Source organism: Gavia stellata, chromosome 22, assembly GCF_030936135.1.
Source record: "Gavia stellata isolate bGavSte3 chromosome 22, bGavSte3.hap2, whole genome shotgun sequence".
NCBI lineage: Eukaryota > Metazoa > Chordata > Aves > Gaviiformes > Gaviidae > Gavia > Gavia stellata.
Window position 1 is genome coordinate 2,568,315 of NC_082615.1, and position 27,549 is coordinate 2,595,863.

The window sequence follows — 27,549 nt, forward strand, 5'->3', positions numbered from 1 at the left end:
AGGGGATGGGGGATCTCAAATCGTATTGTCACTTGCAAGTGTCACTAGTGTTTTTGGTGCTGGGTCCTTCTCTAGCAAAGCTGCCTCTTAAGGTGAGCTTAAGGCAATCCTAGTGGTTTCCCTAGTACTTCCCTCCCTCCTATGAGCATGAGCGTGTTTCCTGTCATATTTCAAGCAACTATTGAGGATTCAGCCTCTGGGATGTCTCTAGCGTACAGTGCTGGGGAGCAGGACGCAAGAACATGAGCTGAACAGGGAGTACATCTCATGGGTGAACTTTGAAATTCTGCAGAAAATGGGAAGTTCATCTCCTGCAGGTCCTGGATTTACAGTAAATACATGTATACATGACAAGCTGTCCATGCCCTGGTATGGCCTATTGCACTCAATTCACTGGGACACAAGCAGCAGGCTACAACCCATGCTGGGGTCTTTCTGGGCCTCAGCTGGGTTGCTCTGCTCTGCACTGTTTCTCTGCAAGACACCCAACCTTCGTAATTTAAAGAAAACTTAGAGAAAGCCTGTCTCCATCCCCAAAGAACCGTCCTGAGCATCCTTGACCTGGGTGATGGGTGAAATGCCATCAGGGCATCGGTTGGGTGGTCTGCAACTCCACATGCATTGAAGGCCACCTACCACCACTCAGCCAAGGACATTCATTTTCCAAAATGTCCCCCCATGAGCTCACCCTGGATCACACTGGCCTTGCAGTCACTGTCAAATACAGCCACAGCACCATTTGCTGGCAGGAAAGTATCACTGTCCTTGCCTTGCCCTGCCCTCTCAGTCCAGGTGTTGGCAGTCTGCTGAACCAGGTGGAGATCTCAAGGAAACCACTTTCCTCCCACTGCTGAGGAACCCTGAGAAATACCAGAGCACAACACCAATGTTCCCATTTCCCAAGGACGGGCTAAACACAGACCAGGAGCAGCTCAGCAACCACGCTAACGCTTTGGCTGTGGGATGTCTTGGACAAGAACGGCTGGGTCTAAAGCCCAAAGGAGGACAGTCAACTTCCTTTTCCTGAGCCTATATTGGTGTTGGATGGGAGTCTGGTCTGAGAGGACACAGGGTTCTTCTACGGCAGTGCTCCACTGAAGGTGGCAATGGGTAGACACAGGAGAGAATGAAACTCGGAAGGGTCCTGGGGAGGCAAAGACCTTGACCTTCTCAGTGCAAAGAGATCGATGTCCCTGGGTTTGTAGCACACAGAGATCTCACACCTGCAGGGGAACAAAAAGAAACCAAGATGTAAGTAAGGTGTGTGGCTGAGAATCACGGTCCTCAGATGCAGCAGAAATATCTGCAAACAAACTGGAATCAGTGCAGTCTTTAATAGGACTGGAGTTTGAGTGCTGAGAGTTCAGGTCTTTAAGCTGGCTCAGACTGGGACCCAGAGCAGAAGCATCCATAAAGAGTAATTTCTGAAACTCATTAGGGGAAATAAGAACTTTTGCATTCCCCAAGTTTTGGGGAGAGGGAAGTAGCTCCTCTTCCACTTCGTGTGTTGAACTCTCCTGCTAGGTCCTTGAGTTGCACAACAAACAAGTTAAGTAAAATGCTTCTCTTTAGGGTTATTTAAGAAATAAGATCCGAAATCTTTTTCCATTGGAAGCACCATAACCTTGCATAGTTCTGCTCTCTCTGAGGGAGAAATTAAAAAGCTTGCACATTTCTGAGACCTGTGGATCAAGTGGTTTGATCTCTTTGTGCTCATGGAATTATGTTGTCTACAGTGAGTTTTCAGATTCCATCACCTGGAATACCAGCATGGTGCCCTGGGGACACGACTGATGGATGAACAGTCAAATGAACAATTCTTGCTCTACCCCAGTCTCTCCCATTAATATCATGGGTTCCTTCTGCAAAGGTGGTAGAGAACCCAAATGAGGTTTAGAAGTTGAAGGCTCTGCTCATATGCCCAGTGCTCTTCAAACACCTTATTTATGTTGTGTAGCTTTCCTCTGGCTTACGGCTGGTCTTGCTAAAAGAGCTGTCTTTACAGAGTTGAACAGTTGACTGGGGACCACCCTTCAGACCGTGGCAGTCATGAACGTAACCTACTGCTGGGATCTGAGCAGAACCATCTATCTCACCCGAGCTCAGCTGCACTACAGAGCTTAGAGCTATGTCACCCAGTCTGAGCATCCGGCATAGATCCACCATAGTGCTCAGGACCTCGTCCCCCCGCCGGCGGCCACCCACGCTTCATGGACAAGTCCTTACACACAGGATGCACCATCCCAGGAGGGCTGACTGAAGCGGGCGGGCAGCCACATTGCCATTCCTACCTGGTTACACTCTGCAGGATCTTCTGCTCATCCTGGTCCAGGCACACGGCGAAGGAGGACTGGACACCGATAATCTGGACCTTGTCTACTTTTATCTGGGACACACTGATCTGCTGATAGAAAAAGAGCCTGAGTGAGGGAGCTGCCAGGCTCAGTGCATGTCCCTGTGCAGGGAAGGGGAGCAGGGGAGCTGGGCTCCCTTAAGGCAGGCCTGGTGGCCAACAGCAAACAGACGCGCCCAGGAGCTACTCTCTCCTGCCCTGCTTTCCCCCCAGCTGAGGCAGGCTGACCTCCTGTTACCAAATGTAAAAGCACCATGATTTGAGTTACCTGATTGAAACTTTTTTTGGATTTGGAGTTTTGCCTTTTGACTACCTCTGTCATGGTTAAGTTGAGACACTCTGTCTTTGAGGCTGCAACAAAAGAAAACTGTTATCACTTGGAGCTTCTGGGGCACTGGTGGGAACCCAAGGGGTCCCTCCACCCCTCAAAGCATCCCAGAGCCAGTGGCTCTCAGCAGGACCCCACTGCTGGGGGAAATGCCGCACCATTCTAGCTTTCCTTCCCTCCTGCTAACCCACACTTAAAGACAGCAATCAGAGACACAGAGGTAAACATCCTCTGTAATTTCCAGCTGCTTTCCAAACATAGCAGAAAAGGACATTTAACTATCTTAGGACCTAAACAGGAGAAAAAACATTGCCCCATGATCAGGAGGAAACTAGCTCTCCCAGCATGGCCTTTCCCGCAGTCCACCTGGAGATGCTTTTTCGTGTCTGGCATTACAGTGACATCCTGTGGTCAAACTGCTGAATGTGAAAACCAACGGAGACAATCAAGGGGACCGGGTTTCTCTTGGAAGGAAGGAGATGCATGAAGGAGAAGTTTCTCCCCAGCGTGGAGCTGAGGACACCCCCTGAAGCAAACCCACAGTGCTGGCAGCATGAGTGAAGCTCCTGAACTAGTGCAGGAACACCCAACTCAGAAATTATAGAGGAGGTAAGAAATTAATTCCTGCTGGGTTTTTTCCAGGGTTGTCTGCATGGTGTCATGGATGGGGCAGCAACAGGATGGACAGGAGGAATAGAGGTTTAGGTTGAGCTCCATGGGGCGTGTAGGAGCTGCCTGCTATTTGGCAGATTGCCCATTTGCCCCAACTACTCTACTCACAAACCACACAACTGCCAGATGCAAAGCACACGAGGAAAGAGGAACTAAAAAAAGCCCTCACTTTACTCAGAACTGGGTGTCTGATTGCCAAAACAGCAGTTCCTGAGCAAGAACGAACAGGTATTGCTTCTAAATACACACACAGACTAAAAGTCTTGCTGCTTTTAAAAGGCTCAAAGCCTTATTAATACCCTGTCAGAAACCTGATTAGAAAAGAAGTTATGAAGCAAAATCATGTGGCAGCCAGATATCTCTGAGCTGCAGGAAGGAAAGGAGGCTGAAGCACCAACTTAGTGAGAGCCTGCTGAAAGCTGGCTGCAAGGCACGGCTGCGGCGGATGGCAGGACAAGCACCCTCTCCCTTGGTCCTGCTTCACTTAACAACAGTTTTACCTGTCTCTCCTCTCCTTACTAAACAAGTTCTGGAAACTACCACTCTCCAGTGATCATTCTGGTGTTTGGACTGCCCCAGCCCTGTCCCTAATGGACATCCCATTTCCCTGGCTGGAAGCTTGAGGACAGTGGGAAATCAAATGCCCTTCATATCCCTGACGTGGTGCTAAGGACAGCCAAGGACTACAGTACGCCCCAGGGAACACCAGGCACCTCCTGTGTATCTTCTCCCACAGTCACACATCCCCGCTTTGCTCCAGCTAGAAGATTCACACTGTCCTCTTGCTCCACTGGTTCCTCCCATTGCTCCCTACATGAAGCCACAAAGACCACCTCTACGCACCTAGTTCTTCATACTTCTTGCAGGCTTTGCTAAGGTTGACGGATGTGCAGACCTTCTCGACATCATTCCAGTGACTTCTTCCACTGATGGCTGTCTGCAGAGACCAACCAAAGCCCGTGTGATGCCATGCTCCAGGCTGATGTTACCCTACCTCCCACCCCTAACCATCTGGCTGGACTAGCTCAGATCTGGGTTTACCTGGAGCTGCACAGACAAAGTTTGAGTAGGCACTAAAATTCATTTAACCTTGGATTTACAAAAATTGCCCAGACTTACCATGAAATAACTACAGAGGAACCCACAAAATAGGGGGACTGCTGTGACCAGCAGAAGATTGCTCCCTGGAAGCAAAGTCCACCAGTGTAAAGTGGCACCGAGTACACATCCAGTCTATGGAACCTGGTTGCACGTTCCCTATTTTACTGGGCTTAACAGGAATGGAAATCCACCCCTAATTAGCCAGTAAGTAGACAATTAGCTTGAGTTTGGCTCATCTGGGCTTGGATTTGGGCTCTTCCAGCAGACTGGCAGCATTTGCCTCTCTCAGCCCCCAGCAGAGAGACACGTTTGCCCAGCACTGAAGTGGTTTTCTGCCCCATTTGTCTTTGTGCAAGTCCTGTTCACTCACCTTGCTATAGGCGATCTGTAGTGTTAGTGGGATTGCTTCTCTGTCTCCATCTATGCCCAGCCTTTTGCTGCCTGGACCTGCACAAAACAAGGAGCAAATGTCACACGGTGGCCTTTTATCCCCATTCTTCAGTGGGCTACTGATACAGCAACACACTCAGTACCTACAGAAAGGGGAAAAAAAATGGTTTGCTGAACACAGCTGTGGAGCAAAAAGGCAAAAAGAAAAGGTGGCTTAAAAGCTGCCAGAAAGCAATTAATCCAGTGCAGAAATTTCAACACAAAGCACAACAAGCAGCTCTGCAAAACTGAAAGCGGTGCTGGCTAAGCCGGTGCAGAGGGGTCAGTGCTCCAGGGAAAACACAAAGCAATAAAAGGCCGCATTGCTAACCCGGCTCCTGTTTTTCCGGGCATATTTGTGCCCACATTAAATTAGCCTTGAAATACTGTGCCCAACACTTACTAACTTTTTTTTCCCCTGGGTAATTTTTTGCAGATGTTAAGTGGTGTGCTGCCAGACAATCCAAGGGGAAAAGAAAAAAAAAAAATCAAAGTCAGAAAGGATTGGTGGTTTCATGAGTTATTGGGAAGAGGTCTTGGCCAAGCCTGTATTTTGGGGGAGTGGGGTGGTGACACTTCATGTGGAGGATATTTTATGAGCTCTGTTTAGAAAGACAAGGCAAGATCACAGAAAAGCAATTGGTTGAAAAAATTAAGCAATGTGTTTAAATGCAGTATTGTTGGTTGGCCATGAGATGTCTCTGCAAGCTGCACCACACCAGACAGCACGTTGTCCTTGGTACCCAGGAGAGCCGGAGACCATGCTGCAGGCAGATGCTTCTGCCATTGCTTCTTGTCTCTACTAACTTTATAAATTCCTAGCATAAAAGCTCTTGGATCTCCTTTTCAGGAAGGCTACAAGCACATGCACAAACCTTGCTTTGTGCAGTAAATTAAGGAAAATGGAAAGAGGGTTTTTATAAATGACACTCCTGGACAAAGCACAAACAACAGAAAGCCGCAAAAAGGAAAGATGAGCTGCACTTGGCCAGGTGCTGATGAGAGGAAGGAAATGGGCTCGAAGCTGTGTTACTGCAAATACGTTTTAGAGTTAACAGCAGTAAAAACAACAAGGCATTGCCACAGCTTCACTCCTGAAGAGGAATGCAAGAACTATGATGCTTCACTTCCAAATTTGTGAGATGTCTGGATCTTTGCTCACAATGCAGCCTGGGCTTAGACACCTCTTGCAGCCCCCGCTCCCTCCAGCCCCTCTTTCCATTTATCTCCCAGCCCAGCAGTTTGCAGACCTCCACCCCAAGGCTGTGGGTGCAGAAGCAGCTACCAACCTGATGCCTTGATGGCCCGCGTGGCCGCCGAGTGGCCCAGCTCGAGGGAATGGATGAAGACTTCGGTCATCTTTTCTCCCCCAACGAAAGTGAGCTGTCAGGGGGAGAAGAGCGAAGAGATGGTGCTGAGGAGACCCAGCCCATGCCAGGCAACGTTCACCCCTCTCACTCCTTTCTACAGGAAACAGGTCAGTTTGGGAAAATCCTTTCACGTTTTCAAAATACACCTTTCAACAACTGCCTCGGGTGACACTTGCCTTTAGCTATACTTCTGACTGTTTTAACAGACCACCAGCAAGTAAAACAACCCAAAAACCTAATTTTCACCTAAAGAAAACTCCCCAACCCACTGGAAAGAAAACCCAAAATGAGCCTAACAGCAGGGTCTGGGCATCGCTTTGGGCAACGCAAATCCCATGAACAGCAACAACTCTGCTTGCCACAGCCCCACTGCAGCCAGTCCCGTGCCACTGCACCGAAGCAGTCGTTGTAGCCGTGCATTCAACCTTCCCCACCACATCTTCCCTGTGCACACAGCGGGGTGTGGAAAACAGGATTCATGGAGAGGCTTGACTTCAAAAGCAGAGCACTGGAGGGACTTCCAGCAATGTGAATAACCTGTCAGCACTGACAGGAGTTGCTTTGTGTCATGGGGAAAGGTATTTGGATGGAAAACTGCTCGTGTGACTTAAGGATTATCTGGGCAGGACCTGTATGCTCTCAATCCCTGAGCCAGGAGCATGAGCCAAAGTACCATGGGCTCCCAGGGAATAAGAGGAGACCGAGCTCTGCCTCACCAGCACGTGGTGCCTGTGCCATACCCCCAACTGCTTCACAGGCAGGTCCCGAGTTGGTGGCACAGGCAGAAGACCTCCCTTTCCCCCTGGCCAAGATGGGGCTGAGCCCCTCTGCCTACCTCTGTCTGGTAGAGCTGCAGCAGGATGGGGCGCGTGGCAAAGCGGCAGTAGTAGAGGATCATGTCAGCCAGGATAGGCAGCTGCTCCTGGGAGTCCTCCTGGGGCTCAGCCTCCAGCTTGGCAGACTGCAGTGAGAGAATAAGTCACAAGTCTGATGGGGTACGTGGTACTCACAGCCTGGTGCCAAGAACTGCCTGTCCCACCCTGCCAGGGGCAGAAACCCTCCTCCTGTCCACCCGTCTCCTTCCTGTGTCCATGTAGCACAGCCTGCTGTACAGGACCGTGGTGGCCCAGTGCGAAGCAGAAGCTCTCCGCTCAGCTGTCCCGTACATCAGGGAACAGGGGTGCCTAGCCCTACCAGCTGGCACGCACATACCTGACACAGGACATCCATGGGCAGGTTCATCAGCCCAAGAACGTTGCGCTCGTACCATGGGTCCAACATGCCGATGTAGTGGGAGATGTCGTTGGTGCTGCTCTCCATCCCAGCCAAGGTGGGATCCTGAAACCAGACTCGCAGGGGTCACACCAGGGGCCCCCCCAGCCTCCTCACCCCACACTTGAGGCTGGTGGAAGACACACCAACACTCCCCTCCGCCTGCCCTGCCAGGCTCCTTGCACACCACTCGCGGGGCCAAGCAGAGCGCTGGTGGCACTGTGAGCTCCACGGTGAATGGGATACCTACTGCCTGTGCTGAGGCCCGGAGCTGCGGATCCCCCAAGAATGGGGAAGGATGCATCAGCAGGGCCGATGGAGCCAAGCAGCTCCTCTTCACGGGGACGTAGAAAAACTGCAGCTTGAAGTACCTTGTCAGTGAGGGGCAGGTGCTCTCCTTGAGCCTAGGAGAAGGTAGGAGAGTGCTGGGTGAGCTGAGCCCTCCGGCATGTCCCAGCAGGGCCAGGTACCTGCAGCCGGGTCCCCGCACTGCCCGGCTCACCTGAGGTTGCTGTAGGCTCGGGCCACTTTCCCTGAGATGCGGTCAGAGCCAAAGACCACAACACGCAGCGTGGACACCTTGGCATCCTCGTCGTAGCTGAGGAAGGGCCGTCGGTGGAGGCTGAGGTGCCGCGGGGCGAGCGGGGCTGGCAGCCGCTGGCTCAGGACATGCTGTGGCAGTGAGTGAGCGCGCCGGGAGCGTGCCAGGACGCGGTGCTTGGCCTGGGGAGTGCACAGGCTCTCAGCCCGGCGCAGGGGCAGTGAGAGCAAGCCCGTGTCCGGGCAGTCCTTCAGGTCCCTCCTCAAGACCAGCTGGCTTTTGCTCTTGAACAGTTTGTAGATCTTGTTGGTCAGCGTGTGCCTGTATTTGTGGTGGGTCTTCTCTACTACCTTCAGCTCTGGCCTCCCCACCATGTCCAGGGAGCTCTCGTCGCTGTCCTCCGCATACCCGCTGTCCATGCAGTCCTTCAGGCTGGAGACGAACGACTTCAGGGACTTTCTGGAGACTACTGTCAGCTCCGAGATGGAATCCTTGGAGGTGGTGAAGAGGGACACTCGTGAGGGCTTAGATACCTCCTCCGACAGCGCTGAGTACACTGAGTCTTTGGAAATGGCACAGATGGGGGAAAGCAGCGAGTCCCGTTCAGGGGAACAGCCATCGGTTTCCACCTCCTCCTCTTCGTCCTCCTCCTCATTCTCCGAGGCCATGGGCTCGACAACGCTGCACTCTTTGCTGAGGACATCATTGAGGATATCTGAAAGGCAACCGGAGGGAGATCGGGTCTGGTACAGGATCCAGCACAGCCGCTGGAAACGTGATGACCCCAGACAATGACACTACTACGGCGTGGCCAACGCTCTCTTTGATCCTGCACGGTTTCAAACAAGGAGCTGAAAACCTCCTCCTGGAGGTTTTTAGATTGCCATAAGGTGCTTAGATGCGATGGCAAAACAAGACATGTTTCTCTCCTTGAGGTCACATTCTGTTTGGGTTCTTGAAAGGCAAACACCAGTTGGGGTTTACGCTTCCTTTCTATACAGATTTCACAATGCGCCTGTGTCTGATCCGGGTTTAACTGAAGGGCAGGAGGAAAGCAAGGTATTTTAATAATCAAACCCCAAATCACACGGCTGTGGGTGGCCTCCTGGCAAGGCTAGGCTCACTGCAAAGCCCAAGCCAGAGCTCTGGTCCAGCTTGCTGGGGCCAGCGGGCAACAAACACTAAACCTTCACAGGAACAGAAAAGGTCTTCCAGGAATGGAGAAGCCAGAGAGACCAGTTCAGCAGAAGGGGAAGCCGACATTTCCCCTGCAAAACTGCTGCAGCCGGGCCAAGAGCATGGCAAAGGCACCTGCTCCTCAGCCATCCCTGCTGTGAGTGGAGGAAGAGCTGTAACATCCAACGGGTCTCAACCCCACAAAGCCCTAACATCTCAGTGCAGTCGGGCTTTTCCAGCAACAATTATTTCCAGGGCACGAGCAAAGTTTACTCATTGCAGAGGAGCTTTCCACCAAACAAGGTCTCCATTCTACCAATATCCCCATGGACATGGGTGTGACGAGTCTCTTCCAGCTTAATGCAAGGCACAACTTTGCCCAGGAGATCAAGGCCTGCATGATTTGTCTCTGGCAACACAATGTGTTTTGGGGCCGGCAGTGCCTCGTGCACACAGCTCAGATGAGGGCTTTGCTCGAGATCACAGTAGGCATTATGCCCAAGCTGACGCCCATGTCCTTTCCCGCCCAGGGGTTACCGGTGCCCACTGTGTTATCTCTCCTGTCACCACCAACAATTTGTTACCAGCTTTTTCAGGCTCCAGCCAGTTTGTGCCGCATGCCCGGCTGCACACGGCAGTGCCGGCGGAGCTGAAATGCTGCTCAGCCTCCCCTGCAACAGGTAGCAGAGGGCTGCGGCCTCACTAGGGGGGACGGGGGACCCCCTCCACTTACCAAAGTTATCCTCATCCCAGCTGTAAGTGTAGCAGCGAGCGGCGGGGATGGGGATGGTGTGGAGTTTGCGGGGCTGAGCCTCGCCTGAGAAGAGAGGAGGGAGAGGAGTTAGTTTGCGGGGAACCCCGGTACCACTCCTGACAGCTCTCCTGGCTGGTGGGAGATGCTGCCCACCCTGTGCACATGTTTTACACAGCCCAGATCACGGGCTGATGCTGCTGTCATTATCCCTGTGAAGTCACATGCAATTGGGACAAGGGGCCATTTCACAGCTCTAAGAGCCAGACATCACTGCTGCCATCAGTTTCTGATTTAATGTTTTCACCTCACCCACAAAGACTAGAGAAATTTTTTTTTGTTGCTGTTGTAATGAAAGATGAGAAACAATTTCTGGCTCATCGCATGGTTATGAAATAGGACCTGGGCTGGTGTTTTTTTTGTTGTAGTTGTTGTTGCGCTAGGTTGAAACTTTACGCAAAAGAGGGTTTTGCACTTCAAAGGGCTGGCTCCCAGCACCCGCAGCGCAGGGGAGCTCATCGCCGCTGCAGGGGCTGAGCTGGCAGAAAACCCTGGTGGAAAGAGGGGCACGGGGGGGGCTTCTCACTCGCAATGGCAGGAAAGGATGCGGCCCCGGCAATGTCCCGCAGCACAGACTGCAGCCGCTCCCGGGCTGGGACAGGGTCGCTGCTGGCAGCTGCAATCTCCTGTGCGTCGGCAGCGCTGGCGTAGATCTCTGAGAGCTCTTCCAGTGTCTTGGACTGGGGAAAGCAGAGCCAAGATGAGAGATTGAGAGGCGTCCCGCCACAGAGGCAACGCACGTGTCTTTGGGGAAGGTCAGTAACTACACCACTGGGCAAATCTCTTTCCCTCCTCTACCTCCTACTCCCTTCAATTCCCCCCAAAACTTCTGCTAAGAAAAAAAAGTGTTTGAACAACCTAAGGGGTTTCCTTCACAAGTTTTTGCCCCTCCCAAACACCAAAGCAAAGTGTTTCTCTGGTCAAACGAACACTTTTGCTGCATTTCAAATCCAGGGGCTCTTCCTCTCTCCACTTGGGGATGGGGAAAGGAGTAAAAGGGTAAAAGGTGAGTTACTCCCCCACACACACACTTCACAAAACAGAAGCGTAGACCTCAGGTCTAACCTGAGAAGAGAAGGGAAAAATGCACGTTTTTCCTACAAGAAGTGTTACCAAAACTTTTTTTCTTTTGTCAATCAAATATTATTTTGGCCAGGAAATCAACCAGCCAACTGCATGAAACTGCTCCCAATGGCATCGTGGCATCACCGAAGTCAAAGCCCTCTGAGCCTACCTTCAGGAGGTGGTGCAGGCTGTCCAGGTCGCAGCAGGTGCCAAAGTTGGCCTGGTAGAGGTGCTTGAGGAGCACTACGAGCGTGGCGCACTGTGGGTGCTCACTGGCGCTCAGCTTCTCAGCGATGGAGAGGAACTCGCTCTGCACCTCGGAGCCATTGAGCAGCAACACCGTCCTGGGGACAAGGGGATGGCGGTTAGGCGGGCAGCCAGGCTCGGATGCTGGTGGCACATGAAACTCTTGGACAAATTCACACTAGGTGGCAGTGCCCTCTCACATTAGTCACCCCTGGAGGGTCTCGGGGCTGAAGAGGGGTGCCAGACCCACGCTGCTGTGCCAGCCAGGGGCAGGGAGCACATAACGATGAGTGTCCTCCACCCTTCCCCTCGGCACCATCCTTGGCATCGTCTCTCCTGCCACATCTACAATATCACCAGCCCAATAATTGTTCAACCAGCCCCAGACAGGGCTCCAGCCCAGCAGACAGTTGTCCAAACTGGATATCCAGCACAGGCGATGAAGCAGCGGGGGGCTAGAAAATTAGAGGGGACCCCAAAAACTTCTTCTCCCTGCAAGGTGCAGGTCAGAGCATCACTTCTGGGCTTTAAGGAGAAAAGCCACATTCTTCAGCTGCATTTGTGCTCTGCACCACAAAATGAACATCCACAGGCTTTGAATTCCCAAACCTGAAGTCCAGAGAGCACATAGGCATGTGCTTATGTTCATAGACGAGAGCAGTCCACCTCACTGAGCAAAAATTTCTCTAAATTAAGGATGTGCTCTGGCATACTTGGTTCTAGAAAGCTCAGGCAACGGGCACAAGCTTTCAATAAGCCCAAGGTTCAGCTTATGTGCAGCTTTGTGCCAGGTTTTCAGAGCTTTTTATGCAAATATAGTCATCGTGCTGTAAGTCATCAGTGGTTGCACTTGCACCAGTGTAAGTGTGTAGAGCAGGGGAGCTGTACTGGGAAAGCAACACAGCAGCACCAGTGCAGCTGGGTGGGATACGAGTGCAGATCCAGAGTGGCACGGTGTGAGTGGGCAAGCCAAAACAGCAGGACACCGCTCCTGCACAGAGTGGAGGCGGCTGTGCACGAAGGACTGGCCCTGGGCTGGGGCTGGCACTGCAGTCAGGAAGGGCACACACCACCCAGGCTCATTTTCCTATTTACAAATGAGGTGCCCTGAGAGGAGGAAAGGCTCAGCCCTTGCATAAGGTGCAAAGTTTGACTGCGCTCAGAGCTGCAAGGCTTTCATTAATTGTTGCAGTGGGACAGACTTGCTACTGTCCCTCCTCAGGCTGGTGGCTCCCAAACACGTAGATCAAAGCGTCTCCTGGCTGTTCTCCAGCCTGTGCCAAGATCAGCAGCTCCCTGCGGAGAAGACTTTGCCTTCCCCAGTTGTTTTCACCCAGATCTGTAGCCCTGCAGTAAGCAGGGCTGTGGAATAAGCAACATGGAGAGCCCACAGACCCTGACCCACAGCTGTGGAAATGCGACAGCCACTTTCCTCATCCCTTCCCACAGCTCAGCCCAGCTATCCAGCTCTTCTCCCTGGCACCCATCACTACACCTTTGACATACCGCTCGCTGCAGCCCCACTGCTGCTCAAGCAGCGTGGGATGGTGGGGATGCTACAGAGAGACACCAGCAGCACCCATGACCCCACTTACACGGTGGAGCTCTGGTAGTTCTTCACGGGTAGCCCCTGCTCCGTCCTCACCAGCCTCTGGAAGGAGATCCCTGGGGGAGAGAGCAGAGGACAGGAGACATGGCACCACTGCAGTCCGCTCTGCTTCAGGAGCACGTCAATTTTGTCTCCTAATGTGGCCCTGACCTGGCTGAGCCGCAGCCTGGAGCAGGCATGGCAGCACCAAAAGTCCTTATCGGGACAAAGCACCGTGCAAGGGGACCAGCCCAGGAGCAAGGGAGCCTTGGGACAGAAAGGGTGAAAGCCCAAGGGGATGGGAGGGCAACCAGAGGATGGGAAGGGAGAGCTGCTCCATCCCCAGTCCCTTCTGTCCCACTGCTGACATGGGATCCGTTCTGAATTGCACAGGTGATATTTAGCAGCTTCTGCTGCTTGCTTTAGCCCCCCCAGGCCCTGGATCTCACTTATGGACAGCAGGTCACTGCCACCCTCCCTCCCACAGAGACGGAGCCCAGCCTGGCCCCAGCAGAAGTGAGGCTGGCATAAGCAGTCCACGTCCCTGGATGCCCCCCTGGGAGCATCCTGGGATGCCATTGGGAACCCCAACCAAGCAATGTCTGATGGACCTGGACTGGGTGGCAACAGCAAAGCCCGTGTCACCCCTAAAAGGCAGAAGGACCGGGGTACATCTTGGGAAAGATTTTATGGTGTCAACAAGACCAGCACCCTTATTACTGCAGGGAGCAGCATCCCAACCTCAGCTGCCGCTCAGCAGCCAAGAAGCAGCACCCACGGGGAGCCCAGCATAAATGGGCAGCTCGTGTCGATCCACACAGGCCCCCCGATTACAGCAGCGTTCACCCCTCTTGCAGAGACATCAGCCCCAGTTTGCAGATAAATGCTATTGCATTCTTGGCAAATACTGACAGCAGCTTGTTCTCAGTTAATATTTACCCTCATCTCAATAAAAAGCTTTTGCTTCAGGCTCGCAGCAGGTCACGGAGGCCGTGAAACAATCATATAAGGTCCTGGCCAGCTTTTCAGCAGAGGACACATTTTCGGTGTTCTTGGCTTCAGTTGCGGGGAGAGGCCACGGTGAGGGACAGCACCAGGCTCCCCAGCCCCAGCAGGCCAACACCTCCCACATGGCATCTTTTGGCAGGGGTGGGGGAATCTCATGTGCTTGTAGGAGGGGAAAAGCCTTTGGACCAAAGTCCCCAGCTCAGGGAGCCCCAGGCACTGGTGACAGCGCAAGAGCAGGATGTAGCAAACCCCCTCCAGCACTGGGGCTTTCCCAGCGGTCTGTAAAACATGGCCCCAACCGGTGTCACCGCAATAAATGACCAGATAGGAGCTGGGGAAGTCCACAGCTGCAGCAGTGTGGGATGAGCATCCCCACATCCGTGCTGGCCCTGCAGCTCCAAGCTGGAGGCCAGACACAGCCAGACCTTGCCTGATGGCCATGGCCATTTATGCTGCTAGAGCCTTGATCTGGGGGTAAATCAGACAGTTCAGTGCCAACACTGCAAAGGGGTTTGGGGTTTTTTTAATCTTTTTGTTCCTTTGAAAGCATCTTTCATCCTATCTGCAGCTACAAGCTCCCATTGCCGCAGGATGTTGCTGCCATGATAGAGACCCTGCGTTTCACGTCCCTGTCAGGGCTTTCCAAAGCAGCTGCCTGGTTTGAGGATGGGGGGAAGCATTCCCAGCCTCAGCCCCAGCCCATGTACCCATCTGAGGCCTCCCAAGTCCCACTCCGAGCCGGTCTCACTGCCATGGCCCTGCGCAGGTTTAAACAAGAGCTGAAATCTGCTCCGTGTGATAACAGCTCTCCATAAGCCCCCAGAAGACAGGGAGATTAGGAGAAACGGCCTTTTAGACATAATTGGAAGAGCTGCTCCATTGGGAACAACAGGACATCTACAAGGAGCCCTTAATTAAGAGAAGCACTGCTGCTGCCGATAGATGTGCCCAAAGCCGTATCACAAGGTAGCGTCTCGGCTGTAAAGAAAGAGCCAGGGAGTCCCTCAGCCCTATGGAGATCTCCATGCAAGGGCAGGCTCGAAGGCTCCAGCCACCTTGATGCCAATGAATGGACCCACTGTTATTACCCCAGTTACACCACTGAGCATCTCAAAGCCCGGGGCTGGGCAGGGGCAGCCAGCACGTGCTTTGCCGAGGAAAAGACCCCTCAGACTGAAAGGCAGCCAGGAAATAGTTACATGTTTTGCTAATTCACACTGGCCCAGGGCTGAGAGTCCCTGCGATGCTCCCACCACCTTTCATGCAAGGCAGCCACCGAAACACAACCCCACCATCCTGCCTGCTCCTCCAGAGGAATCTGGTCTAACCCCATGCTGGACCAGGGAAAAATCATCCAGAGGATGGAGGGCAGAGGTCCTCGCCTCCTGGAAAAGCTGGGGTGTGCAACGCAGAAGGTAAATGTGAACACCACGCTCGAGGGATTCAGGAAGCAAGTGGGGTATGAGATAGCAACACCAGGAGAGTCTCGAGAAGAAACGTGGGGTGGTCGCGGCAGTGGTAAAGCAGTGGGGAAGCAGCACCAGGAAAATCCCACGTGGGGCAGGAGCGCTTACCGGGTGCCTTGAGCTCGTCACTGATGAAGGTGAGCAGCTCGCGGAAGATGTCGCAGTAGGGCACGGGCCAGGTCAGGAAGCCATGGTATATGCTGGCGGCCTTCAGGAGCAGGTCGGAGCCCGGTGGGAAGTGGGGAGCCTGCGGGAGTCAGGGAGACCCAGTTAGAAAGGGAGCAAGGACACTGGCCTTGAGTGCTGCGTAAAAACTCAAGGGTTTAGGCTGAAGTGGGAGGAGGAGAAGCAGATCGGGGGAGAGGTTCGCCCCATGACACCCCGTCCTCTCCCAGAGAAGGGTCACAGGATCCCCACTGGGCACAGCTCCGAGAAAGCTTCATCCGCTCTGCACCTTCCCAATCTCCCGGCTGTGGCTCACATGCCAATGCCTATATATAAATTTCTTTTTAACAACCACAGATCCATACAGATGAATCGCATTACAGCCTGTGCTTTTGCGAGATCTGGCAGCAATGATTTCCTTGGGATAATGATGCATTGTGCTAATAATAATAATAAAAAAAGTATTTCCTGTGAAGGCTCCGCTCCTTCTTTTCATCAGCGTTGCCTATATATTTTGCACAAGTATAAAGGGTAATGAAAAAAATTTGCCTTCTCTGCACAGAGATATTGTCTCCCTTTCTGATTAGCCCATCTTTAAATAAAAAGATTAAAACCACTGAAGCTCATTTTTTTCGTCTCTCAGCTTGTGCAATGGTTGTCTGGTCTTGATCCCTGTAGATTTGTACAGGATCTTTTTTTTAGATGAATTGATGAAAGCAGACCATGATGTTTCAGACAAAAGCCACCTCGATTTCAGTGACTGTTCTGCGTGTCTCTGCAGGGCCCCAGACCCCGTGCCTCCCCGGGGGCTGGGATCAAGCTACGTGCAGCAGCCTCAGGACTTACATACAGGACCGCATAGTAGAAGAGCAGAGCCAGGGGCGTTACGAGATCGTAGTCGCACTTCTCCTGCACCTGTAGGAAACAGCCCGAGGGCAGAAGGATGAGCTGGGGTGCTCACCATCTGCATTACCCAAAAGCATCCTTGGACGTGCCGGGAGACTCCCCAGCAGTGCAGCTGAGTGCCCAACCCACACCATCACACCACCGTCCCCAGCAGATCCCCTTCTCTCCATGGGAAAATAGCCCCTAAAGCCCCAGTTACCCACACCGATGGGACAGGAAGATCAGCACAGATTGCCGCTCTGCCTTTACCCTCAAGAAGCCAGATTTGGCCAAGCTCCCAGCCCTCCGATGCTCCTGATCCTTGAAGAGTTGCATGAAATTCTGTGAAAGCGGCTCAAAGCAGGCAGTTCGGAAAGGCAAGCAGGCAGCCCAGCCCCTGCGAGCAGCTTGCAAAGCTTGGCAGCATGGTGCAAACCAGGCATTTTTGTCCCAGCCTTTGCCAGTGAATAGCCAGCAGAATTATTTCACCGAGGGACATAGCGATGGCTCAAGGATATGCTTGCAGACACCGTCTCCCCTTGTTCATGAGCACAGCATGAAACACAGTAAACCCTTACATAAACCCTAATGTAATAAAACGCTATCTGCAACTAGATCAATTCCAGCCATTTAAAAAAATACAAATGGATTAAACCAAATCGTGTTAATCTTAACTGGTATCAGCTCTGCAACTTGGCAGCTAAACAGCCTTTCTTTCCCAAAAAATGAAAGGCAGCATTTACCCCATCACATGAATCCCAGCGCTGAGGCTTTAGGAAACACATCACCATTTCCTGCCACATCAAGGGATTCCTCTGAGGTCTTCCTGGCCACAGTCCGAGTCAACCCTGCCCAACCGACGATGCTTCAAGGTTCTCCAGCCCATGACGAGACTGCGGCAGGCCGATACTATCGGCCCCACTGCCGTTTCACCTCCCCACTGTGCCTGGCCCAACTGTCGCCTGCCGGGCTGCTATGCGGTGCAAACCCTGCCCGCGGTCCCCAGTGTCCCAGCTCTGCTCCTGGCTCTGCAGGAAGCCCGGCAGAGCCGCAGCAAAGTTTCCATCAAAAACAACAGGAAACCTTCAATTTGCTCTGATTTGGACTAGCAGCTCCCAGCTTACACCGGCGAAGGTCTGGGGAAAGCCAGCTCCGTCTGCACAGCCCTACAACCCGGGCTGCCCCTGCATGACACCGAGCAGCACTTTGGGAAATCAAAACCCTTCCCTATGGCTCTGCAGTGCTGCCTGAAGAGCAGGTATTGGAGCTGGGTTTTTCCCTTGCAGTTCCCATGTGCTGAAAGCTGGTGGGACACACAGGGCTGCTTCCACCAGCATTTCAGAGCTCCATTGCTCCAGTAATACCTTACCACAACCCAGAATCACCCACCAAGGTCTGCAACACTCCACTTCAAGTAAGTCCCAGAGCTGACTCATCTCAAAGCCCACAGCCCTTCCCATAAGCCCCCCAACTCACCTCTTTGGCCTTGCTGAGGATTTTCTCCACGAGGATGAGGTAGTTGCCAGCATCTCGGCTCACCAGCTCCTGCAGGCTCCAGCAGTTCAGGCACAGCCCAGCTGTGGGGAGACAAAGCCACCGTCACTCACAGCCCTGTTCAAGAAGGCGGCAGGAGAGACGAACAATGGGAAGGGGTCAGGACGAAGGTGTTTGCCCCCTGCATCAGATCACGGCAGAGGAAAAAACCTCGCACCTTCGTTCTGGACAGATCTAGTCTCGCCAAATGGTGCTTATCTCCGCAGCATCGCTTTGTACCCAAGTGTCTTCTTGCTCACGCAGCCCGATGCGCTCAGCTGGGTTGGATGCCTCTCCCCCAGGGAAGCTGGAGAGCTGACATGCCTGCACTGCCATGTGCGTACTGCAGAGGCCAGAGGGATGTGTGTGGCATGGGTGGATGCCACCTTCATTCTGCCCGAGGACAGAAAACCCACTAGTATGAACCCCAGCCCTGCCAACCCCGGGCTCAAATGCCCCAGATGCACTATCCCAACTATAAACTCTCTCAAATGCTACAAAATTCCGCTCCCCACCAGGAACACATCCCACATCATCCAGCTGCATCACACCCAAGAGGAGATGCTGCAACCCCCCGACCAGCTTCTCCATCACATCAGCATTGCGTCAGTCAAACCTCATATCAGGATCGTTGTTAAACCTGCTCAACATTTATTCCATCTCTTAACACCTTCACATTTTCATTAAATGTATTAAAACCCCACCAGGAGATACTGAGAGAGAAGAATTGCCATGCAAAGGGACGGAGGGTCCTTCACACCGGTTGATTGAAACCCCCCTGGCCTCCATCCCCAGACATCTGCCTCTCGCTGCTGGGACCCAACTGGTGACAATGGCCCAAGGTGTTTCCCGAGGCTGTCACTTTTCTTGGCAGTCAGGGCTACCTCCCAGATGGTCTTAGAGGAAATGATCTGTGCGAAGGCTGCCGGGTGCCTCCATTCATCCCAGCTCTGCATCCCAGGGGGAGGAGGAGGTGCTCACCGGCTCCAGCGGACCAGGATCTGCAGACCAAGGAGGGAGTACCACCTCCTCCTCCTCCTTTTCCTCTTCCCTCACAGGGACCCAGACACTGCACACAGCCCCATGGAGAAAAGTTATAGGGAAATTTCAAGCAAACAGCCTAACAAATATCTGAGAAGGGTCCGTGTTTGCATCTCCCACGTTACCGTGGATTTTATCACCAGGAGTGGCCACAGCTCAGCCATGGCCCATGGCATGGTTCAAGGGGTGCTGGCACTGGGGCTCTTCCAAGCTCAGTCCAAAAGCAAAACCAAGAGAAACAGAGCATCTCTCGCTGCAGGGAAGTGGGGCTAATGACCAGAGAGGAAAAATAAATATAAATCCAGCCGCTCTTCACTCACACGGTCTATTAAGTGGCACAGAAACATAACAAATACCAACCCATGCATGCTGGAGCTAACAAGGAAGAAACAATGCCGTGAGCTGGCAAGGGGACAGCGGTATTCATCACAAATCTACAGGTCACGCCGTCCATCCCTCAAACATTATTCCCAGCTGCAGAGACTACAAATTCATCAACCATACAGACATGTACATGGCATAAAGATACCTTTACACACCTTCTAGGTGTGAAACAGGATGAATTTAAACCAGGGGAGAGGTATGCCATGGCCCAGCTGGGAGAAGGCTGATGCTAAGACAGGCAAAACTAGTGCTCAGGTTGCAAAAACAGCCTTCACTTGTCTCCCACCATGGACAAGCATTTGCTCACCAGGACACATGCTATTTCTGTGGCTTTATGCCTAACTTTTAGCTGAACGAAACAGTGCAGGAGTCTTCCCCCACGGGAAAGCCCCCCCACTGCCATGCAACTTTTCACTTTCAAGGAATAAACATTTTCCATCGGAGAAAGATCCTGCTGGAAAGTTTCCAAAGAGCTCAGATGCACTTGCTGTTAATTACAGTTGCAATCTTTAATTTGCCTCCGGTACTCCCAGCACCATGCTGGGTTTGCTGACACCCAGAGCTCAACCTTAGATTGTGATATCTTGTCAGCAAGGGCACAGCCACAGCAACCCGGTAATTCAGCGATGCTCCAGTTTTCCTTTGAGCCACTTTCATAAGTCAGCGCAATGACACAAAGCCATGGCTCTGCCTAGGAGGACTCCAGCAGATTCCTCAAATAAATCAATATTGTCCCAGAGCACGACATCCTCCAGGGAAAGCCCCAGCAGCTCTGAGATAGTCAAGAAAGCAACCTGCCCAGCAGAAGTGGTCAGAGCTGCCGGCAGCTTTGCTGACCTCGGCAAGAAGCGGTTGGGCTCACATGGTGCCTTGAAACAACCCGTTCTGCTTCGGCCGGGAGGATTACTTCACCTGAGAGAGCCCGGCCCCGCTGCGGCTGCCCAGGGCAAAGCCTGGCCATGCGGGGATCTGCGAGAGCAGCGGAGCCGAGCTCTGTCGGGGTGCGTCGCCAGACGAGGAGAACGCCGCTTCCTGCGCGAGCGTAACCACAAATACAAATAGCCCTGCAAGACACAGGCTCTTTCCTTCCTCTCACTTCTAGCGAGGGAGAAGGAAATTGCGGCGGCAGTGGCTCGCTGCGTTATTCTGTGCTGAATGGGGCAGAGGGAGAGGCGCTGGGCTGCTTCCCTGGGGAGAGGCTGGGGCAAACCCGCTGTGAACATGCTGGGGGGACAGGCAGGTAGCAGGGACAAGGGCAGGGTTCGAGGGAAGCGTCTTACAAACATAATTTCGACCTGAGGTCTTCTGACCCATTTTTGGGTCTTCTACAGTAACCGTGAGCTGAAGCACAAGGATGCAGCCAGGTATATTTGAGTAACATTGCTATGAGCAGAATTTCTGTTTAACTCATGGTCATAACAAGGCACTGGGATTACCCTGGGATTAAGCCAAACAGTGCTGGGAGGCAGCAGGCTGCCAGGGTCTCAGCTCCTAAAATTGGCAAAGCAGCATTAACCAGAGACACACCAAAATAGCTGCGTCCTTGCTAAAAATAGTCTCAAGCACAAAATGCAGCTCGGAAATCCTGGACGCAATAAACAAAGACCACGTGGCAAAGTGAAGTGTCTGGCACCACCAGGCATCAGTCCGGACAGAAGATCCAGACCTGGGTGGGAATCCCCTTCCCTCCGTACACAGTCCAGGTCATGAGCATCCACCTTCCAACCGCTGGGAGCAGAGTTAGTCCCTGCAGCCATATCCCCTGTATCCAGACTAAAAAGGCTATTTGGGCAGGGAGGGTGATGCTCCTAATGCACACAGGTCAAGAACAAAAGCCCCAGGTGGCATTAAAAGCAGAAAGGAGCGACCCGCCTGCAAGCACCCTCTCCCATCCCTCTGCAGATGTCCTGCTTCCACCTGGGACACAGCTGGGTGCTGCAGTAGCATCTGGGGACTCTTATGAACTGCATGCAGAGCAGCACTTGGTTTATTCCCAGGCCAGGGAGAGGCTGCAGCCAGGTGAGAAACCAACTCCAGAGAGTTTTATTTGCAGCCGCTCTTCCATCTCAGTGCACCCGAGCGGATGCTCTGCTGCTGGTTTGCTGCGATGGTGAATCATGCCACCACACTTGGTCAGGCCACAAATCACAGGGACAACTCAGCAGCGGTGTTTTACAATGGGCCCAAGAGCACAAAGTCTGAGCTGGCAAGGGGACAGTGGTATTCATCACAAATCTACAGGTCAGGCTGTCCATCGCTCAAACATCATTCCCAGCTGCAGAGACTACAAATTCATCAAACATACAGACAGGTACATGGCATAAAGATACCTTTACACACCTTCTAGGTGTTAAACAGGATGAATTTAAAGCAGGGGAGATGGTTGGATGGGATGATGAGAACTGGGTTCATTCCACTGTGCCAGGTATGCTCAAAACCAGCAGTGCCAGATCACGCTGGGCACCCTCCCTGTGCCAGGGTGGACAAGGGCAGGATGCGCACCAAGGACAGACAGAAAGCTTGAACCAGGCTTTCTCCTGGACTTTGCACTTGCTCTTTAATTTCCAGAAAAACATTTCTCACTATGAGGTGCAAGGGAGACCCCAAATCTGCATGGAGCGCACAGCTCGGGGATGCCCTGGCATGTCCCCCAAGGCGAGCAGAGGGATGCTCCCTGCCATCACTGCAAGCAGGAGCTGTGCTCCCTGTTACTCCCACTCTATCGAGTTGTGCAAGCACTGGAAAGTCCTGTGTTAGCAGGGAAACACTTCAGCTCACCCACCTAAACCCATATCAAGGCAGGGTTTGCAGAGCTCAGGCAGGTGCATCTTGGCCAAGGGAAGTGGAGAGTAAAATCACGCGCACAAACTGCTCCAACGCCTTAAAGCGGAGTGGTCCATACAGGAGCTGCAGGGTGATCTCTGGCTCTGGAGGTGTCAAGATCAGCTTTTAAAGACGCACCTTGTGCACGCAGCACAAAGCGAAACTTCACTTTCCAACCCCTAAATCCTAAAAATTTGTCACAAGAGGCACTGGAGATGTCCCAGCAGGGCAGCGGGAAGCCCCACAGCTAAAAAACCTGTTTATATCCACCCTGCCCTCACACTCATCCATCCAGTTCTGTTCCACTAAAAGAGCCACCCAGCGCTATTTATTTTTCCTTTATACATGGAGAATGAGTCAGGTTTATCTGCCAGCAACACAGGCAGCCCAGAGCGCATTGTGCCCCCAGCTGCGGGATGCTGGGGCTGTGACACATGGAGCCGCAGCAAAAGCGGGACTAAGCTGTGCTTATCCCAGCATCCTACACAGCACGCTTAGACTGAGCCTATCATGATGCAGACCCAAAAAAAAAATATCTCCCTTTGGGAGAGCAAAACCCACAGCAAAGCCTCCAAGCAGGGACCTAGCACTGGGCAGAGGCTGCACCAGGGGGGAGCTTGGGTGCAGCGCACGCTCTCGCTTTGATTGCTATCGGCGTCGACAAAGATGCCGGCAGCGTGCCGGGAGCCGGGTGGCAGCGGCCCCGTGGGCGGCCTCGGAAGGATGAGGCTTCACGATTTCTTTTCTGAGAAGTGCACCGAGATGCTCTCCTCCCAGAGCAGCTCCTTCCTGACCTCAGTGGTTGACATTTCCCCTCCACCGCTCTTCATAGGGGGCAACTGTCAAGTCGGAAAAAAAAGAAGAAATAAAGCAGAAATACCGCACGCCCAAGCTGCCTTCACCCACGACGCTCGGGCTGGGCATCGGCTCCCGGTGCCGTCAGAAGTGACACGGTTGGAGGGGTGAAAAGCAATCGTCTCCGTTTCCTCCCTCCCCCAGACCCACTCCCACCATTTCCACTACGCCCTCACCAGAATAAGGTGGTTTTCTCCAGGGGACTGCCCAGAGGAAGGGCCAACTGGCAGCAGTTCATAAGCAGGGGGCTGGAGGTGCCCGAAGCACCGGGAACGGTAGAGCCCCACAGTCACAGCATCCTCTTGGGATGCATCCCGCACCGCACCGGAGTCCAACCTGCAGCTCCCATTTCCAAGCAGCTGCTTAGAGCCCCCCGAGCAGGGCACAGCAGCACCTCCCAGGGCTGGAGCCACCCTGGAGCTTCCACCCAGCCGGGGCAGTGATTTCAGCAAGAAAACCCATCACAAGCCTGGAGAAATCAGTTCAAAGGTTAAAACTTGCAAGGTTTAGTAATCAGCGCACCTTAATTCTGCACTTAGAGCTGGAAGTATTTCAGACACTGTGTTTCACTACTTGGTGACTAAGCTGGAGGATCCCCACACCAGACTTCTGTTTATTCCCCATGAGGGTATTTATATGACTGCAATCGAGCAGGATCTTAAGCTTCCCTTTGTTAGAGCTGAGCAGACTGAACTCCCTGGGCATCACGTAAGACGTATCACTGAAGACTCCTCTTCTCCTCTGGCACACCAGCGTCCTTCATCCACCCTCCCTCACCAGCATCCTTCGTCCTCTCTGACTCGTGCCTCTGCCACGGGGCTGCACGCAACAGCTCCTTCCCATCCCCAGGACCTTTCAGGCAGTGGGTTGCCCTACAGCCTCCCCAGCAGCTCCCCATCCACTGCAGTCCTCCAGCCCTCCTCACACCTCTGACTCCCCAGTACAGCACCCCGGCACCGCCAGCAGCCAGACCCAAGCCTGGCACTCTCCTTCACCAAAGGCTCCCTGGGTTGCTGCTCACCAACAAGAAATAAAATATTTTTCTTCCTTTAGCACACTCTGATTTGACTATCATCTCCCTCCAGCAACACGGAGGAAGGCAAACTCTCTGTAGAGGGTCTCCAGAAGGAAAAGGAGGTTGTCTTCCCTAGCACTTTTCTAACAGGGCTTTTTGTGAGTCAGAGACAATTAATTTTAATTTGGTTCCTCCAATAAATGCTGCAGTTCAGGGAAGATTTTCTATTTAGACCCCAGAGCCAACCACGGGCTCATCCAGGGTATAAATTTGTGATGGCCAAAGCACTCTCACTTCTCCTCTTTGCTGACTTCACAGACCTCAGCTACTCAGTCACTTACGCGGGGGGAAAAACGATGCATCGGAAGCAATTACTCACCCACTCTGGAGCAACCTCCTCTAAAGTTATCATGTAAAAATAAAGCATTAAATAATTTAAAAATGAACAGAATTCTAGCAAGGTCTCAGCCCAAAAAGCTGCGAGGTTGCGCATGTTATTTTGGTGTACGAAAATGGTAAAAAGGAGGGGAAAGCAAATAAATTGGGAAATAGAACTGATATAAGAAGTTAAAAACAAGAAAGGAGAAGGCTACTGCACAGACAAGAACAAGATGGAGGGATTCATTGCCTATATGAGGAACAGAGCCCTGACATAAGGAACAGCCTGGATAGGACACAGGACAGCAATAATTAAACTGTTGCTTGTGAGATGGGGAAGGCAGAAGAATGTGAAAACATTTTTTGCTGCTTTTGAAAAGAAATAGGATACGTTGTTAAGGGGTGTAGGTATATCTACGCATTATCCTCTGTTTTCCCTAAATCGTGTAGTAATGAAATACTTCCTACTCCGACTGCAAGGGGGTAGGATGTGAAAGAGCAGCTCTTCAAAGCAAACACGTTACAAGTCCGCAGGGCTGGACAGCCCACGTGGAAGAGCATCAAAGGCACTGGCCAAGAAGCCCGGGGGCTGTCCAGAAGCGGTACCCCAGGGCCAGGGCACAGCAGAGCTATTAACATCGCCTCCACCGATGACTGCGGAAACGGGGTTCGCCGGTCACGCTGAAGATTTTTGGCAACAGCACAAATGGTTTTGATGAAAGGGAACTTTCTGATGTGTAAAATGCCTGAGATTCTCCCAGGAATGCCAGGTCATTCTGCCAAACGCCACAAAACCCACATGAAGAGGAGTGAAAGCAGGGACAGAGACAGGGGAAAATCCTTAGAAATGAGGAATCACTGGACAGTGCAGCTGCTTCCAACAGAGCCCACCACCACCCGACCCCTGCCCCGTACAGTCTTGTTGCTGCTAATGAGCCGGAAAAATTATGAAGTCGTTTTTTAAAGGCTACCCTAACGCAAACACCAGGGCTGAGGGGCTGGGATTAGAGAAGGGCAGAGTTTGTGAGTGACACAGGAATTGATTAATTATAATTACAGGAAGAGGTGAGTTATGCGGCCCACAATGAATTGCTTGGCGAGATGGACTCCTTTGGACACGCGCTGTAACGGTGCCAAACGCGAGGTCGCGCTTCCAGGAACCAGGAATGTAGGTCACACTTCAGGGTCTGTTTCCCAGAACATGGGGAGGCCAAAAGGATCCAGAAGTCCTGGTCATAGCTGCATGAACCAAGACCCACGGTGATGCTGCAGCGTGGGGAGCTGGCATCACTCCAGTGGGAATGAGGAAATGGGCACGGTAAGAGGGATTACTCCAGTATTTGGCAGCAGGTAGGATACCGTTTGCATCTTTCTTGACTTATAGGTAAATGGAAAAGCAGAGGGGTTGAAAGGAAATCTCGATTTGACTGCCCCCCAAATTCATTTCGTTTCTTTCATCCGCAAGAGGATTTGAGAGCGATTTAATAGTGGCCTACAAGCGTGAGTATGAGGGAAAGAGGTCAAAATTACATTAAAAAATTACTGCTTCTCATTGCTGCTTTGCCCTCACCACCACCATCCCAAATCCCTTCGCAGTCCTCTGAACATGGGTCACATCTTTATGGCCACCATGGTATCTGATCTAGATTTAAATAAAGTCGATAACAATATCTCCATACTTGTTTCTGACAATGCGGCAGAGATTACGCCCATGGGTTTTGAGGACTATATGCGTGAAAGCAAGGCAAGCTGGCTGATTACACAAAGGAGTCTTTCCTCGCGGTGAACAAAGACTCCTCCTCTTTCCAGCTCATGCATGGGCAACTGGCAAGACGCACGACTTCTCTGCTGAGCTTTACCTATGTAAGACCTAATGTGTCTTGTTCAGAGTCTTGGTACATCTTCCTACTGCAACAAGAGGCTCAGGAAGACTGACTGGGTTGGATCCCACCTCTAACTTTGAACGTTGGAAGGGAGAACAGGCCTCCAAGCCTCCTGTAGCACCGGCAGCTCTCTCTTACCCAGGTGCCCAAGTAGGTCAGCAGATCATGCAGAGACAGAAGACCAGAAAAGTCTGACCCCACTGAGGCTGTCAGGGGTCAGGCTCGTGGCCAACAAGTTCATGGTTAACAGGTCACCTACCAGCCCATCTGCTGGAGACAGCATCTCTGCTAAGCCCATGTAAACATCTTTCCAGTGCATGGTAGATCCTGTCCTCTGTGCACGTGGTGTGCTGCATTTTAATTCATCTCCTAAAAAGAAACAAGGAAGAAAGTTAGTATACCAGGCCCTTAGTTCTAAGTGCATGGAAGAGAGCACTGCAATGCTTCTACTCTAGTGCAGACAAGATGCTCCTGGTGAAACACCACCCCCATTACAGCCTCCTGACACCCTTTCCAACCCCAAAGCCAACAATGCGCCCCGCTCTGCTCCCCCAATGCCTCCCAACCCTGGCAAGGAAAAAGAGGCACACGCATCGCCAACCTGATCACGAGAGGCTGTGGAGCCAAGGCACCCTCCCCCTGACCTGCTGCAGGCATATCTGCCTTCTCACAACTTCCGTCTGCGGGACAGATCAAGTCTCGCTCATGTGTCTGTGGCAAGGAGGTAATCTTGGGTTAGCCTCCGTCAAAGATAACACTCCCAGAGATTACAGCTGCAGCACCTTGCACCGGGCTCAGATGGCAATCATAGAATAGCCCAGGCTGGAAGGGATCTCAAAAGATCATCTTGTCCAAGCTGGGAAAAGTCACGGCAGAACCCAAGCTCCTACTCCTTGCGTTAGGCACAGATCGTCCTCAGTGGCTCTAATATCCACTGGCAATGGTCACAAACCCACTGCCAAGTCCAACCTTGTACCAGCCAGGAAGGCCTTGGCACTGTCACCTTGCTGCCACACAGCCAACATGAAGAAAAGGTCCACGTGCCCTTGTGGCAATACAGGAAAATACAGAGGGGACCTCAGCCCCAACATCCGAGGACATTGTGAAACTGCAGATTGCGTGCCTGGCTGCAACCTTTTCACAACACGGCTCTGTGCCTCT

The 27,549-nt window shown here is 52.5% G+C and overlaps 1 protein-coding gene across 1 annotated transcript; it reads right to left on the minus strand.

Annotated features, from left to right (window-relative positions):
* Nucleotides 1-693: 693 nt before the first annotated feature.
* PIK3R5 (phosphoinositide-3-kinase regulatory subunit 5) lies at nt 694-26,744 on the minus strand. Its single transcript, XM_059828230.1, has 18 exons — nt 26,648-26,744; nt 17,953-18,053; nt 16,438-16,506; nt 15,535-15,673; nt 12,960-13,029; nt 11,288-11,462; nt 10,580-10,733; nt 9,976-10,059; nt 8,028-8,781; nt 7,776-7,929; nt 7,466-7,591; nt 7,089-7,214; nt 6,173-6,266; nt 4,825-4,901; nt 4,197-4,290; nt 2,622-2,704; nt 2,292-2,401; nt 694-1,223 (listed from the first exon to the last, which is right to left on the minus strand). Exons 1-18 carry the CDS (start codon nt 26,742-26,744, stop codon nt 1,079-1,081), a joined length of 2,652 nt encoding a protein of 883 aa, XP_059684213.1. The 3' UTR covers nt 694-1,078.
* Nucleotides 26,745-27,549: the final 805 nt, after the last annotated feature.